We start from the raw sequence: 12,749 nt of genomic DNA, 5'->3' as shown, positions 1-12,749 counted from the left end.
CCATTCTCAGTGCAACCGAATACTTCTCCATTGATTGTCCACACTTTGTTATATAGTCTCGAGTTAACCACGCGATTAACTAGTTTCGCAAATTCAGGGCAAAGATCTTTGCGTATTATAATCCCTGAATCCTTTAATGTCGCACGTTTCCGAATGATAAAATCCCGCCTATTACGATTGAAAAAGCGCACAATTATTCTGTCCGGTTGTTTAACTCCTTTCTTGTCGTATTTTAGTTGTCTTGGAGGCACTCAGTGTGCTACCTCTACATCGCTTAGTTTTAATCGCTCCTTTTCGCTTAAGTGTAATTTAGTTTTCAATATATTCACAATTGTATCTATACAGTTTTCATCTTTGGACTCGGTGACACCAAAAACTCATATGATTTTGTCGCGAACATTGATTATTTTTTGTTGCTAGCGTTTTGCTCTCGGAGAGCTGGGCATGAAGTTCGCCGATTTCACTTTTGAACGCGGATATATGTTCGGAATGTTGAGATTTAATTTCAGCGATTTTGGTTGTCTTCGTATTGTTCAATTGTTCAATATCGTATAATCTCTCTTCAGTTCGGTAGACAAGGTTGTCAATTTTCTTAGTATGGTTCTCTAATTAACGATCAATGGTATCTAGTATTTCTGTTTTCATTCCAGCTAGTGAATCAATTTTTTTTTAATCATTTCTTCAATAGAATTTGTAAGCTTCATCATGCCCTCTTCAACGGACATTTCAGAATCCACCGTCGAACTTCTTTCCTTCCTTTTTTTATTTTGTGGGCCTTGTTTACGACCCTCTTTAGTTTTAGTTTCTGAGTAGTTTTTCCGTTTGAAAAAACTTCGACTTCAGAATCCGACTTCTCCGAGTCGTTTACGTATACATTTTCGCCGACTGCTGCCATATCTGTTGATCTCTTTGTTTAATGACAGCTGATTGAGCTTTTGACAGTTGACACTGAACTGATCGCTGATCACTGCTATATTATACTGAATATCAAACGAGATTTCTCCGAATATTCCTTCATTTACCGTTTTAAAATCACATTTCAGGCTTCAAACTTTCAGGAAATGTCTGCTACACATATATCAATTTCCAGTTTCTACATTCAACATTGAGTATCGTACATATCAGCCCCAATCCTAATATTTCCAGGAGCGCTTTCAACGTACCCGCCTGTCGTCGGCCATGTTCTCAGGTCTCAATACAATGTAATATGGAATACTAAGTTATTCTACAATTCAACGCCCCCTGGTGACCATATTCAAAACCCAATGACCTTGAAACTCACCACAATCATAGAACATGTCACGACCTATAACTTTGTAATTGATCATGGTAACAAAATATGCCTAGGTACCAATATAATTAGGAAATACTAAGTTATTCTAATATCCAACGCCCCCTGGTGACCATATAGAATAACCAATGTCCTTAAAACTTGCAACAATCATAGATGATGTCATGAGATACAACTTTTCAATTGATTGTGGTTACAAAATATGCATAGGTACGAATATAATAAAGAAATGCTAAGATATTGTATTATTCAACGCCCTCTGGTGGCCATATACAAAATCCAATGACCTTGAAACTCACCACAATCATAGAACACTTTATGAGCTACAACTTTCTAATTGATTGTGGTACCAAAATACGCTTAGGTATCAATATAATGTGGAAAAACTTTTTCCCACTTACGAATGAATGTTGATGACACCAAGCTGGCCACCAATTGCGTCATAATTGGCTGATGAAAAATACTTGTCTCAGGTATAAAACATCCCTTTCCAAAGAATACCCATCAAAAATTGCAATGAGAAATGGCACACTAGTAGGAAGCTACAGGACTCAGAATTCGGGCAAAAATTAACATTTTTGGGCACTAAAAAGGTTCGATCGACCCAATTTTTTTTATGCTGATGGGCCCTGGGGGGATTCACTTATATCCGAAAGATCAAGGTAATTGATCAAAGCGTCTTCAAAATTTCCCTCAAAAAGTTCAAAAATGTGGAAAAAGTGCTGATTTTGGCGAACAAAAATGGCTGCCAGTCGGCCATCTTGATTCTGACAGGGACAGTTTTTGGGCTGAAGATGTGTCTAGGGTAGATACATGTGTAACCCAAATATCAAGACATTACCTTGAAGCGTCTTCAAAACTTCCCAAAATAACTGGATTCCGTCTACGGACGGAGGGGAGGGATGGACATACGACGGACAAAAAGTGAACGCAATAGCCCGCTGGGACTTAGCCTAAGTCCCAAGTGGGCTAAAAATTAGCATTGGCAATGGTGACCGGACCTTAACCGCTAGGTGGCAGTGAACGTGTTAATTTGTCTGATTTTCAGACCCTCCAACCTTTCCAAATCATTTTCAGGAATAAAACTATGATTTTCCGAAAATGGACCAGCTTTCAGGAATCGCAAATAAATAAAGACATAAAAAGATTCATGCTTTTTACCAAGAAAATCAGACGTTTTTATTCTTTGTCAAGATTATCGTTTCGCCTTATAACAACATATAATTAACTCAAATAACTAGGGGTCCAGGGACACCATGGCCACTTGGGCAGTGCTTTCAAATGCTCAACAATCTAACAATTTCAATATTCAACGCCCCCTGGTGACCATAAACAATAACCAATGACCTTGAAACTCACCACAATCATAGAATATGTCAGCAGCTATGATTGATTGTGATAGCAAAATATATATCGTTACCAATTTAATATGGAAATACCAAGTTATTCAACGGCCCTCAAAATTTCCCTCAAAAATTGATTCTGACAGCCAATTTTTGGGCTGAAGATGTGGCTATGGTAGATACATGTGTAACCCAAATATCAAGACATTACATTGAAGCGTCTTCAAAAATTCCCAAAATAACTGGATTCCGTCTACGGATGGATGGACGGACGAAATGTGAACGCACGAAATGTGAACGCAATAGCCTGCTGGGACTAAAGTCCCAAGTGGGCTAAAAATGTTTCTAAATTAAAAGAATAAACTATATATGAAGTTAGAGCCGCTACGATAAGAGTGAGAGGAAAAATGATGCGGTATGTCCGGCGCCGTACACAACACAATAAGTTGACGCACTGAGGATCGCGGGAAACCGATATCGAGTAAGCCAATTGCACACTTGATTGATTTTCAAAAAGTTTATAAGTATCGTCTCTAATATTTAAATGCGATTATCTAACACTATTTTCATTCAAATACGCAATCTCCGCAAAGAAGACACGAGGGACAAGTGAATTAAAAAAAGCCGTAGCGAGCGTGTTCGATTCAGGTAAATGTAGACTACTTGGTACGGGGTTTTTCCCATCAAACTCGGGCCGTTAGCGTTATTGATAGACACAGCATTCAGGACAGAAAAACCAATACAATGCTAGTTGTATATAAATAAGCATTTCATAATCTTTGACGCTGATTTCAAATAGACAATCAATTTTTTTTATAATGCACGGCAGGTATACTATAAATGAGCGCTTTAATGGCTCAGGACGCTTTTACGGTCCAGTATCGCCTACCGATCTTCATTCTCAAAATTTCCGCAATTTCTCCACCAGCAAACGGAATGCGGATATTGGTTGGAAAATACATAACGATTCCAAATAAATTGGAAGGGTTGGAGGGTCTGGATTTTGTATGATCCCAAGCTCTTGAGGTCATTGATCTCTTGTTGAAAGTATGAAATGTTACTCTCTCGACAACTCAACTATGTCATGAAGCTAATAAAGTAAGCCTAGAATTCAAATTCAATTCACCTTTCCAGTGTCATCACAGCAGTCGATGCATCCAACCTGAATATTACCATGTGTTGCTCCAGGAATTATCTGTACACGCTGGAAATCACTGGCGAGAATAACTATATCACAACCTGCAGCATAGGCCTATAAAAGAGAATGATGTCAAAGCTTATTAGTAAAAACCTATCGACTGGTATATAAATAATTGCCCATGGGCCTAGAGGTTTACCACAGCCCGATGAAATGGAGAGATGGGATGATTAAACAAGGAGCCTATCGGCTTATATAGCTCTGTTGTGTGATTTGAAGAAAAAGAAGCTGCATACCAAGGGGTGCCCCATTGTGGCCAAATCCAAAAAGGGCTCTGTACTTTGTAGGTATTGGTCTATAGATTTAGACGATTCATACCAAATTTGGACTTATTCTGATTATAACAGTAGGACTAATAGCTATTTGAATAGAAACTCCACCCTCAGACGCACGAACGAGCAAACGAACGAAAGGAACAACGACGACTCTCCCCCTACATCATCAGCTCCGCTGACCTTTGGTATATAGGCCTATCAGAAAACGAAATAGGGATGTACAATGTAATGTACGAGTTGGTGCCCAAAAGAGAAATGATTTGCAGCAGCTACATCGGCAAGCCGTGGACCCAAGGAGAAGCCGTGATACCGCACCAGCCTATGAACAAAATTCATCAGTAAGACTAGGACCGATTCCATCACGCATCAGGTAACTGGTAATTGATTCAACTACGTGATGAATTCCTAGTATAGTATGGGTTTTTCCCCCCCGAGACCAAATTAGCCGTGCACCATTATAGTAGAGAAATCATTACAATTTTTCATACATGTTGTATGTCGGAACCTGTTTCATTAAAATAGGTATTAGCTCTAAGTTTTTCTACTTTTCAGCGCCCCCTGGTGACCATATAGAATAACAAATGTCCTTAAAACTCACCACAATCGTAGGCGATGTCATGAGCTACAACATTGCAATTGATTGTGGTAACAAAATATGCATTGGTACGAATATAATATAGAAATACTAAGATATTGTATTATTCAATGCCCCCTGGTGGCCATATACAAAACCAATGACCTTTAAACTCACCACAAACATAGAACACGTTCTAAGCTTCAACTTTCTAATTCATTGTGGTAACAAAATATGCTTAGGTATCAATATAATGTCGAATAAGAAAATCAATTTTAATAAATTATATGACGCCTGTGAAAAAAATGTAGAATTTCTGGGATAATAATAATAATAATAAACATTTATAAGGCGCCTGTTTCTTAAAAGATAAGTTCACCAGCGCACTGCAATGGTTCATAGTCACTTAGTATAGGCACGTTGAAAGAGTAGATGTTTTAATGAACGTTTAAACTGGTTGAGATCGTGAATATTACGCAGGTGGTTATCAATGTTATTCCAATGGGAAGCAGTAAATGAACGTCCACCAAAACTACTTAGGTTGTAATGGGCTGTAAACTTTGAGATGATGATCTTAGTGCACGAATTGGATTGTACTGAACGAGTAGATCTCTCAAGTAGATTGGAGCTGGAACGCTGCCTCCATTTTTGGCCTTAAGATAGCAAGCTCAGTCTATCTACGCGCAATGTTGACTGGAAAGTTGCCTCTTGACATCAGTCTCATTAAAAACTACCAAAAACATAATCGTGACAATGTAAACAAGGCAATTCGATACTACGTATCTATGTCCCCCGCGATAGCCAGTATAGAATGAATGACCCCTGAAGACACTGATCTTTGGTATAGAAAAATGATGAGTGTATCCAGGGATAACCATACTATGAAATATCATTTTCCTGCTATGAATGGTTATTTAAGAATTGAGTTTACAGGGTTTTAGGCAAACGACGTCTACCAACCTTGACCTTTGACCCTAGAACTCCAAAATCACTAATGCATTTCCTCTTCCCAGGGGTAATCATACAATGAAATAGCATTTGTCCGTTATCAATGGTTCTTCTTGAATCGTTTTTACAAGGTTTCATATGAATGATATCTAGTGACCTTGACCTTTTTCCCGAAAAAAAATAGGGCACATCCTCTCCATAGGGGTAATCATACTATGTAATATCATGGTCCTGCTATCACTGGTTCTTCTTGAATGAAGTTCATAAGGTTTCGCATGAATGACCTGTAGTGACCTTGACCTTTGGTCCTTGGACACCAAAATCAATAGGGCACATCCTCTCCCTAGGGGTAATCATACTACGTAATATCATGGTCCTGCCATCGAAAGTTCTTCTTGAATCACGTTCACAAGGTTTTACATGAATGACCAGTAGTGACCTTGACCTATGATCCTTGGAGCCCAGAATCAATAGGGCACATCCTCTCCCTAGGGGTAATCATACTACGTAATATCATGGTCCTGCTTCCAACAGTTCTTCTTGAATGACGTTCACAAGGTTTCACATGAATGACATGTAGTTACCTTGACCTTTGGTCCTTGGACCCCAAAATCAATAGGGCACATCCTCTCCCTAGGGGTAATCATACTGTGTAATATCATAGTCCTGCGATCAACGGTTCTTCTTGAATCGCGTTCAAAAGCTCATGCCGACGGACGGACGGAGGCGGATACCAAGTCCGGCCTACGCCGCATGGGGGACAATAACCCGATCAAGACTGCATATATGTAAGTCGACAAACATGTATTCAATATTCACGTGTTAGTGCCGCTTTTTTACTGACGGTCTATCAATGCGCATAGCACTGTCAGTTTCATTGCGATACATTCACGGACCTAACTATGCACTGTATATTAGAAACACAAAACTGCTCCCAGTGTAAAACTTTTACTTTTAGGCAAATTAGAGCACCAGACGTAGAGTACCAACTGCGCGCCCCTTGACGGAGAACCCATCCTCATAGGAGCCTCACCAAAATCAATAGGGCACATCCTCTCCCTAGGGGTAATCATACTGTGTAATATCATAGTCCTGCGATCAACGGTTCTTCTTGAATCGCGTTCAAAAGCTCATGCCGACGGACGGACGGAGGCGGATACAAGTCCGGCCTACGCCGCATGGGGGACAATAACCCGATCAAGACTGCATATATGTAAGTCGACAAACATGTATTCAATATTCACGTGTTAGTGCCGCTTTTTTACTGACGGTCTATCAATGCGCATAGCACTGTCAGTTTCATTGCGATACATTCACGGACCTAACTATGCACTGTATATTAGAAACACAAAACTGCTCCCAGTGTAAAACTTTTACTTTTAGGCAAATTAGAGCACCAGACGTAGAGTACCAACTGCGCACCCCTTGACGGAGAACCCATCCTCATAGGAGCCTCACCGTCGATGTCATACAACTACACTTCGGATACCCCAGGGCCATACTCTCATCTGGAAAATTTGCGTTTCGAAATGTGCTTTCTTCCTATCTAGTCAACAAGCGGGATCATCAACTTAGAGGACTTCTACATCAACATCTACCCGAGAAAAAAAACCACAATAAACTATCGGACTATTTACATGTAGAAAATGACCAAAAACGTATAAAAATGGACAAAATGATCTTCAACCTTGTAATATAGCTATTTCCAGAATCTCAATGTATTGAATTAGGCAGCCAGAAAAATTCATCCCAATCAGTCGCTTGCCGGTTCAGACTGAATGGAAGATTGTTTCGATGAACCGGAACCGAATTTCCAATTTTGTACTTCGATTTAAAAATATTCTGTTAACTCGACTGCCGATCACACATCTATATCTGTACTTCGATTTCCGATTTCAAAAACAAACCCCCTGTTTCGCTCCCGGCAGGTGTGGTGGGTCTGTAAGGGACACTCAATCGAAAAATCAAACAAAATTTACCAGCCAAATAAATAAATAATGGGGACAATCCCTATTTTAAGATAAAAAAAAAGACTGGAGCCAACAAGTGGAGGCACTTAAAAACAAGGAGAATAACTCTATGCCCTGTTTCACAGGCAACCAGTGAAGGGACTTAAGCACAGGTGTTATATGCTCATATTTCTTTGTTTTGGTGACAATACGAGCGGCACGGTTCTGTATTAATTGCAGTCTGTGAAGAGAAGAAAAAGACGATCCTGCCAAGCATGCGTTACAGTAGTCAATCCTCGACAAAACTAGGGACCGCATCAACAGTTTCGCAGCCGCATCAGACAAGTAGTCTACCTATCGCCCGAAGATAATAGGACGTAGCACAGACAACACTACTAACATGTGCCTCCATATTGAGCTGAGGGTCAAAAATAACTCCAAGATTTCAGATAGGTTTATTCGATAACGGAATCTCAAAGTCGTCAACACGAACCGGAGAATTTATTGATTTGATTTGAATTGATCTATCAGGATTTCCAATACGGACTTAATTAATTAAATGTGAAAATTCAATAGGCCCTATGTCTCTCTAAAATTACTCTAAATGTTATTTTTTGTTGATAAAACACATAAATTTTGGTCAATTTTAACCTTAATAATTTGAAACAAGAATAATATCTGCATTGGCATCAATGTCAGTCCAAGTTTAAGTTCGAATCCGTAATTTACACTCCCATCATGCACCACGAAAAGCCGCCATATTTGTCATGTTGTTTCACTTCAACTGTTTTTTGAGGCGACAAGCCAAAAGTTTTGAGCTACTACGATTGTCAAAAGCTACTTAGGATTACAAATTTATGCACAAACAATAGTTAACTTCCATCTAGTCTGAATACCAGTCGTTGTTACGGTTCCCTACAACGTCTGACGCTAAAGTATCATATAGAGGTTAACTCCTGTTAATTGCAATGCAACAACTGATTTTAGTATCAAATCAAACCTTTGTACTAAAATAAATTAATTAGTTACTTTGTTGACTTTGAAAACGTGTTTAATAATAATACTTTTGATGACTTAAATCGCGAACCGGAGAATTTATTGATTTGAATTGAATTGATTGACATAATCAGGATTTCCAATACGGACTAAAATTAATAAAATGTGAAAATTCGAAATGTCTCTCTAAAATTACTCTAAATGTTAATTCTTGTTGATAAAACGCATAAATTTTGGTCAATTTTAACCTTTTAAGAATTTGAAACAAGAATAATATCTGCATTGACATCAATGTCAGTCCAAGTTCAAGTCCGAATCCGTTTTTTACACTCCCATCATGCACCACGAAAAGCCGCCAAATTTGTTATGTTGCTCACTTCTACTATTTTTTGAGGCGACTAGTCAAAAGTTTTGAGCTACTAGGATCGTCAAAAGCTACTTAGGATTACAAATTTATGCACAAACAATAGGCCTAGTTTACTTCCGTCTGATCACAGAACAGTCAGTTTGAGGTAAGTCGATGGTGTTTTAAGGGGTGAAATAGACGCTCAAAGCCTCGTCCCTCAAAATAAGGGACGAAAATTAACCTTATATGAGCACTTTCGCCCTAGACGTTGTTTGAGGAACAACGGCTAGGTATTAATGTATATTTTAACCTGACTTGAGAGCATTCCAGGTGGCCTAGCTCAGTCAGTTTTGGTAGTACATACCTGATAAAGGTCTTAGTAGGACCAGAAAGGACGGGCAGTCGACCTAAATCATCATTTTTTAATCCATTTGAAACTGTATTGAAGGATATCCAAAAAGACTTCACTGAAAGGGATTAAATGAAGAGAAGTGACTCCATGATTTGAAAGTTTAACAATATGTTTCCATGCCTACATACCAAACTTCAGTTGGTAGGCATGGAGACATATTGTTAAACTTTCAAATCATGAAGTCTCTTTTCTCTCATGAACCCCTTTCAGTGAAGACTTTTTGGATATCCTTCAATAGTTTCAAATGGATTAAAAAATGATGATTTAGGTCGACTGCCTGTCCTTTCTGGTCCTACTAAGACCTTTATCAGGTATGTACTACCAAAAACGTTTCACAAATTGACAGTGTCTCACAATTGGATGGAATAATAGGATATATAACTGTCATATCACTAGTAAGTGTCATATAAAATAAAAGTTTTGATTTTAGATTGAAAAACGAAGTTTGTTCAGTATTTTGTGAGGTCGCCGTGTGTGGAGCCAGCGGCCATTATCTTTCTAAACGTATCAGTACCAAGACGTTTTTTTCTCGGATTTATTGCAGAATAACCACTCAAAACACAGATACACTATCAAAAACCCCAGCAACTGTATCCCAAACCCATCGGCGAGTGCCTGTGGTGAGCTAGGCCACCTGGAATGCTCATGGAAATAGACATTACTGTCTGTCACACCTGCTCGACGTTTTGGTCCGTAATTTCGTTAATAATCAGTTGATCTGCGAAGATTATGCATCAATTTGTTCAGTAAGGATTTTGCATTCAGAAATAAATTATGAATTGGCATCAATTTGTTTGTGTTTTCATTTATCAGCAATTGTTTACCTAGTATACGCTCGCATTATGCTGAAAAACGGCTTTTCCAGCCCGTCACGTGGCGCCACCTACTGTATTTTGTTATGCTAATGAGCAGGTGATGACGTCACTGTAACGTTTCCGAGCGTCCGCGGAGCGGATTTTTAAGCATTACGCGATCGTATGCTGAGTAAACTCGATCGTATGCTGAGTAAACTATCGCTCATAGGCCTAAATGAAAACAAAAACATCTTTCGGGAAAATATGTTTAATTCTGAATGCAAATTCCTTACTGAACAAATCTATGCATAATAAAGGTAAATCAACATTTTATTAACGAAATAATGGATCAAAACGTCGCGCGAGCAGGTGTGACAGACAGTAGACTAACTTCCATCTGATTACAGAACAGTCAGTTGATGGTGTTTTAAGGGGTGAAATAGACGCTCAAAGCCTCGTCCCTCAAAATGAGGGACGAAAATTAACATTAGGCTATATGAGCACTTTCGCCCTAGACGTTGTTTGAGGAACAACGGCTAGGTACTAGACTACTTCCTATTTCAATCGTCCTGGTAAAAAGACAATCACTGTGTGCGCAGTGTTATGCTACCTACTTACCGTGAAATGAATACCTTCAACGCTTCCCACGGCGAAACATTGCTCACCATTATTTGTCGCTCCAGTCAGCACTTGGTGGCGATTCATTGTCAACCTCAGAAAGCACCCCCCTGGCCCTTCTCCAGATACTGATGTGGAGGGGCAATGCCCGTGGTGCGGTCAGCCTACCCCTTTTGTTTATTCAGCCAAACAGTTGTGGGCTCCTCCTAGTCCTAGTACTGGTAATAGCCTAGGTAGGCTAGCCAATCGATTAGAAATGTGTTATAACCAATAAGCCGGCTTTATAGCTAGCACCAGCAGGCTGATTCAATTAATTACTTCCAACTTAACTACACTACTCACTAGGCCTACACAACACTAGTACTTGACTACTTTAGTAGGCCGCGCCTAATTAATAAGAGTTAAATTTAGCTATCCTTCTTCAGCACAAATCACTTTTTCGAATGGTTACTGCCTACACTGCAGTTTCGGTCAGATTTCTTTAGTATCCTCGACCCTCCTAGAAGTGGTTGCTGATTTCTGATCAGAAAATGGTATAAGCTGGTGTAATTCGACACAGATCGAAGATGGCGAAAACGGGTCATACTAAACTACGCCAGGAGCCGCTAGACTGGTTGCCGGTCTTTACCTTCAGTTAGAGGCGGAGGGTAGTCTAGCACCATGGGACATGCACACATTGCTGGAACCAATCAGCGGCTATTCTCAAGAAATCCTCGACGCTGACGTCATTACTATATAGGTATTACCGCGTAGGTTCAAAATGGCGGCTTCTGGTGCCGGCGCCGCCGGTGAAAGTCTTAAGTTTGTAACCGTGAAATCGGTGCGACCCGAGCTGGGTGGTAGTGGAAGAACGTCAAAAATGAACAATCCACACGTATTGTTGACGCAGGTGTTGGGCGGCGAACTGCTGATGATGATATGTCTATTTCAACCTGACTTGAGAGCATTCCGAATGGTCTTGCTCACAGGGGTTTGGCGATGGGCTTGGATTTTATTTCCGGGTTGTTGATAATCTCGCGAGAATGGCGCTAAATATGAACTACGAATAAATTCAAAATATCACGGAAATACCTTGTGTTTATATTGTTTATTTATCCGCTATAAAGTTTCGATAAACAATTGGTCGTTAAGAATCATTATCAGACGGTCGTCACGCTACTATATAAAATCACAAGGGATGAAACGCCTTCAGAGTTGTGCCAGCCAGAAAGTTGGGACAGTCACGTGACATTCTGATGATGTCATCACATTTAAAACTTTAACATGAAAAGTTAACATATTCACAGACTGATATCAATTGTCAGATGATGATTCATATGAAATTAATAACTTATAAAGAATAAATTATGATCAAATATATAATTCATAAAAAAAAATTGCATTTGAATGTAAGTTATTCGCAAATATTTTTCGTATCATAGTTTCCATCTTAGATGCTTCGGGTTTGCATTCATTCAAATAAGAAGCGCGACTGTCACGTGACTGTCCCAACTTTCTGGCTGGCACGAATTGAACTGCGTTTCATCCCTTGTTATTTTATATAGTAAAGCGTGACGACTGTCTGATGATGATCCTTATCGACCAATTGTTTATCGGAACTTAATAGCGGATAAATAAACAATATAAACACAAGGTATTTCTATGATATTTTGAATTTATTTGCAGTTCATATTTAGCGCCATTCTCGCGAGATTATCAACAACCCGGAAATAAAATCCAAGCCCATCGCCAAACCCCTGTGGTCTTGCTCGCTCATTTTTGCATATGAGTTAAACCGCAGCGTCCCGTGAGAGGACACGTCCTGTGACTGTACATGGGTCCTTTCACGGGACAAATGTAGAATTCTTACATGAAACGTCGATTCCAATGCTAGCGGTTTCGAGTCCCAATATTCTTATGTATTCTGCCAATAACGATTATGAATAAATAAATTCAACTATCGATTGTGATTACTACATTTTCCATTTTGATTTCATTTATAAATACATAAAGGCCTACCGAAAAA

At 39.3% G+C, this 12,749-nt stretch overlaps 1 protein-coding gene across 1 annotated transcript in view; it reads right to left on the bottom strand.

The window, feature by feature from the left end:
• The window catches only part of LOC141906265 (dmX-like protein 2), a 344,303-nt gene extending 332,999 nt beyond the window's left edge, over positions 1-11,304 (bottom strand). The window contains exons 1-2 of the mRNA XM_074795507.1: positions 10,745-11,304; positions 3,761-3,886 (exon numbers count right to left, since the gene is read on the bottom strand). Of these exons, the coding sequence (XP_074651608.1) occupies positions 3,761-3,886; positions 10,745-10,831 (213 nt within the window). The 5' untranslated portion in view covers positions 10,832-11,304. The remainder of the gene's footprint in view (positions 1-3,760; positions 3,887-10,744) is intronic.
• Positions 11,305-12,749: the final 1,445 nt, after the last annotated feature.

The sequence above is a fragment of the Tubulanus polymorphus genome, chromosome 5, assembly GCF_964204645.1.
Source record: "Tubulanus polymorphus chromosome 5, tnTubPoly1.2, whole genome shotgun sequence".
Taxonomy (NCBI): domain Eukaryota; kingdom Metazoa; phylum Nemertea; class Palaeonemertea; order Tubulaniformes; family Tubulanidae; genus Tubulanus; species Tubulanus polymorphus.
Note: the sequence above shows the minus strand (reverse complement) of the source record. Positions and strands in the feature narration are given on the sequence as shown.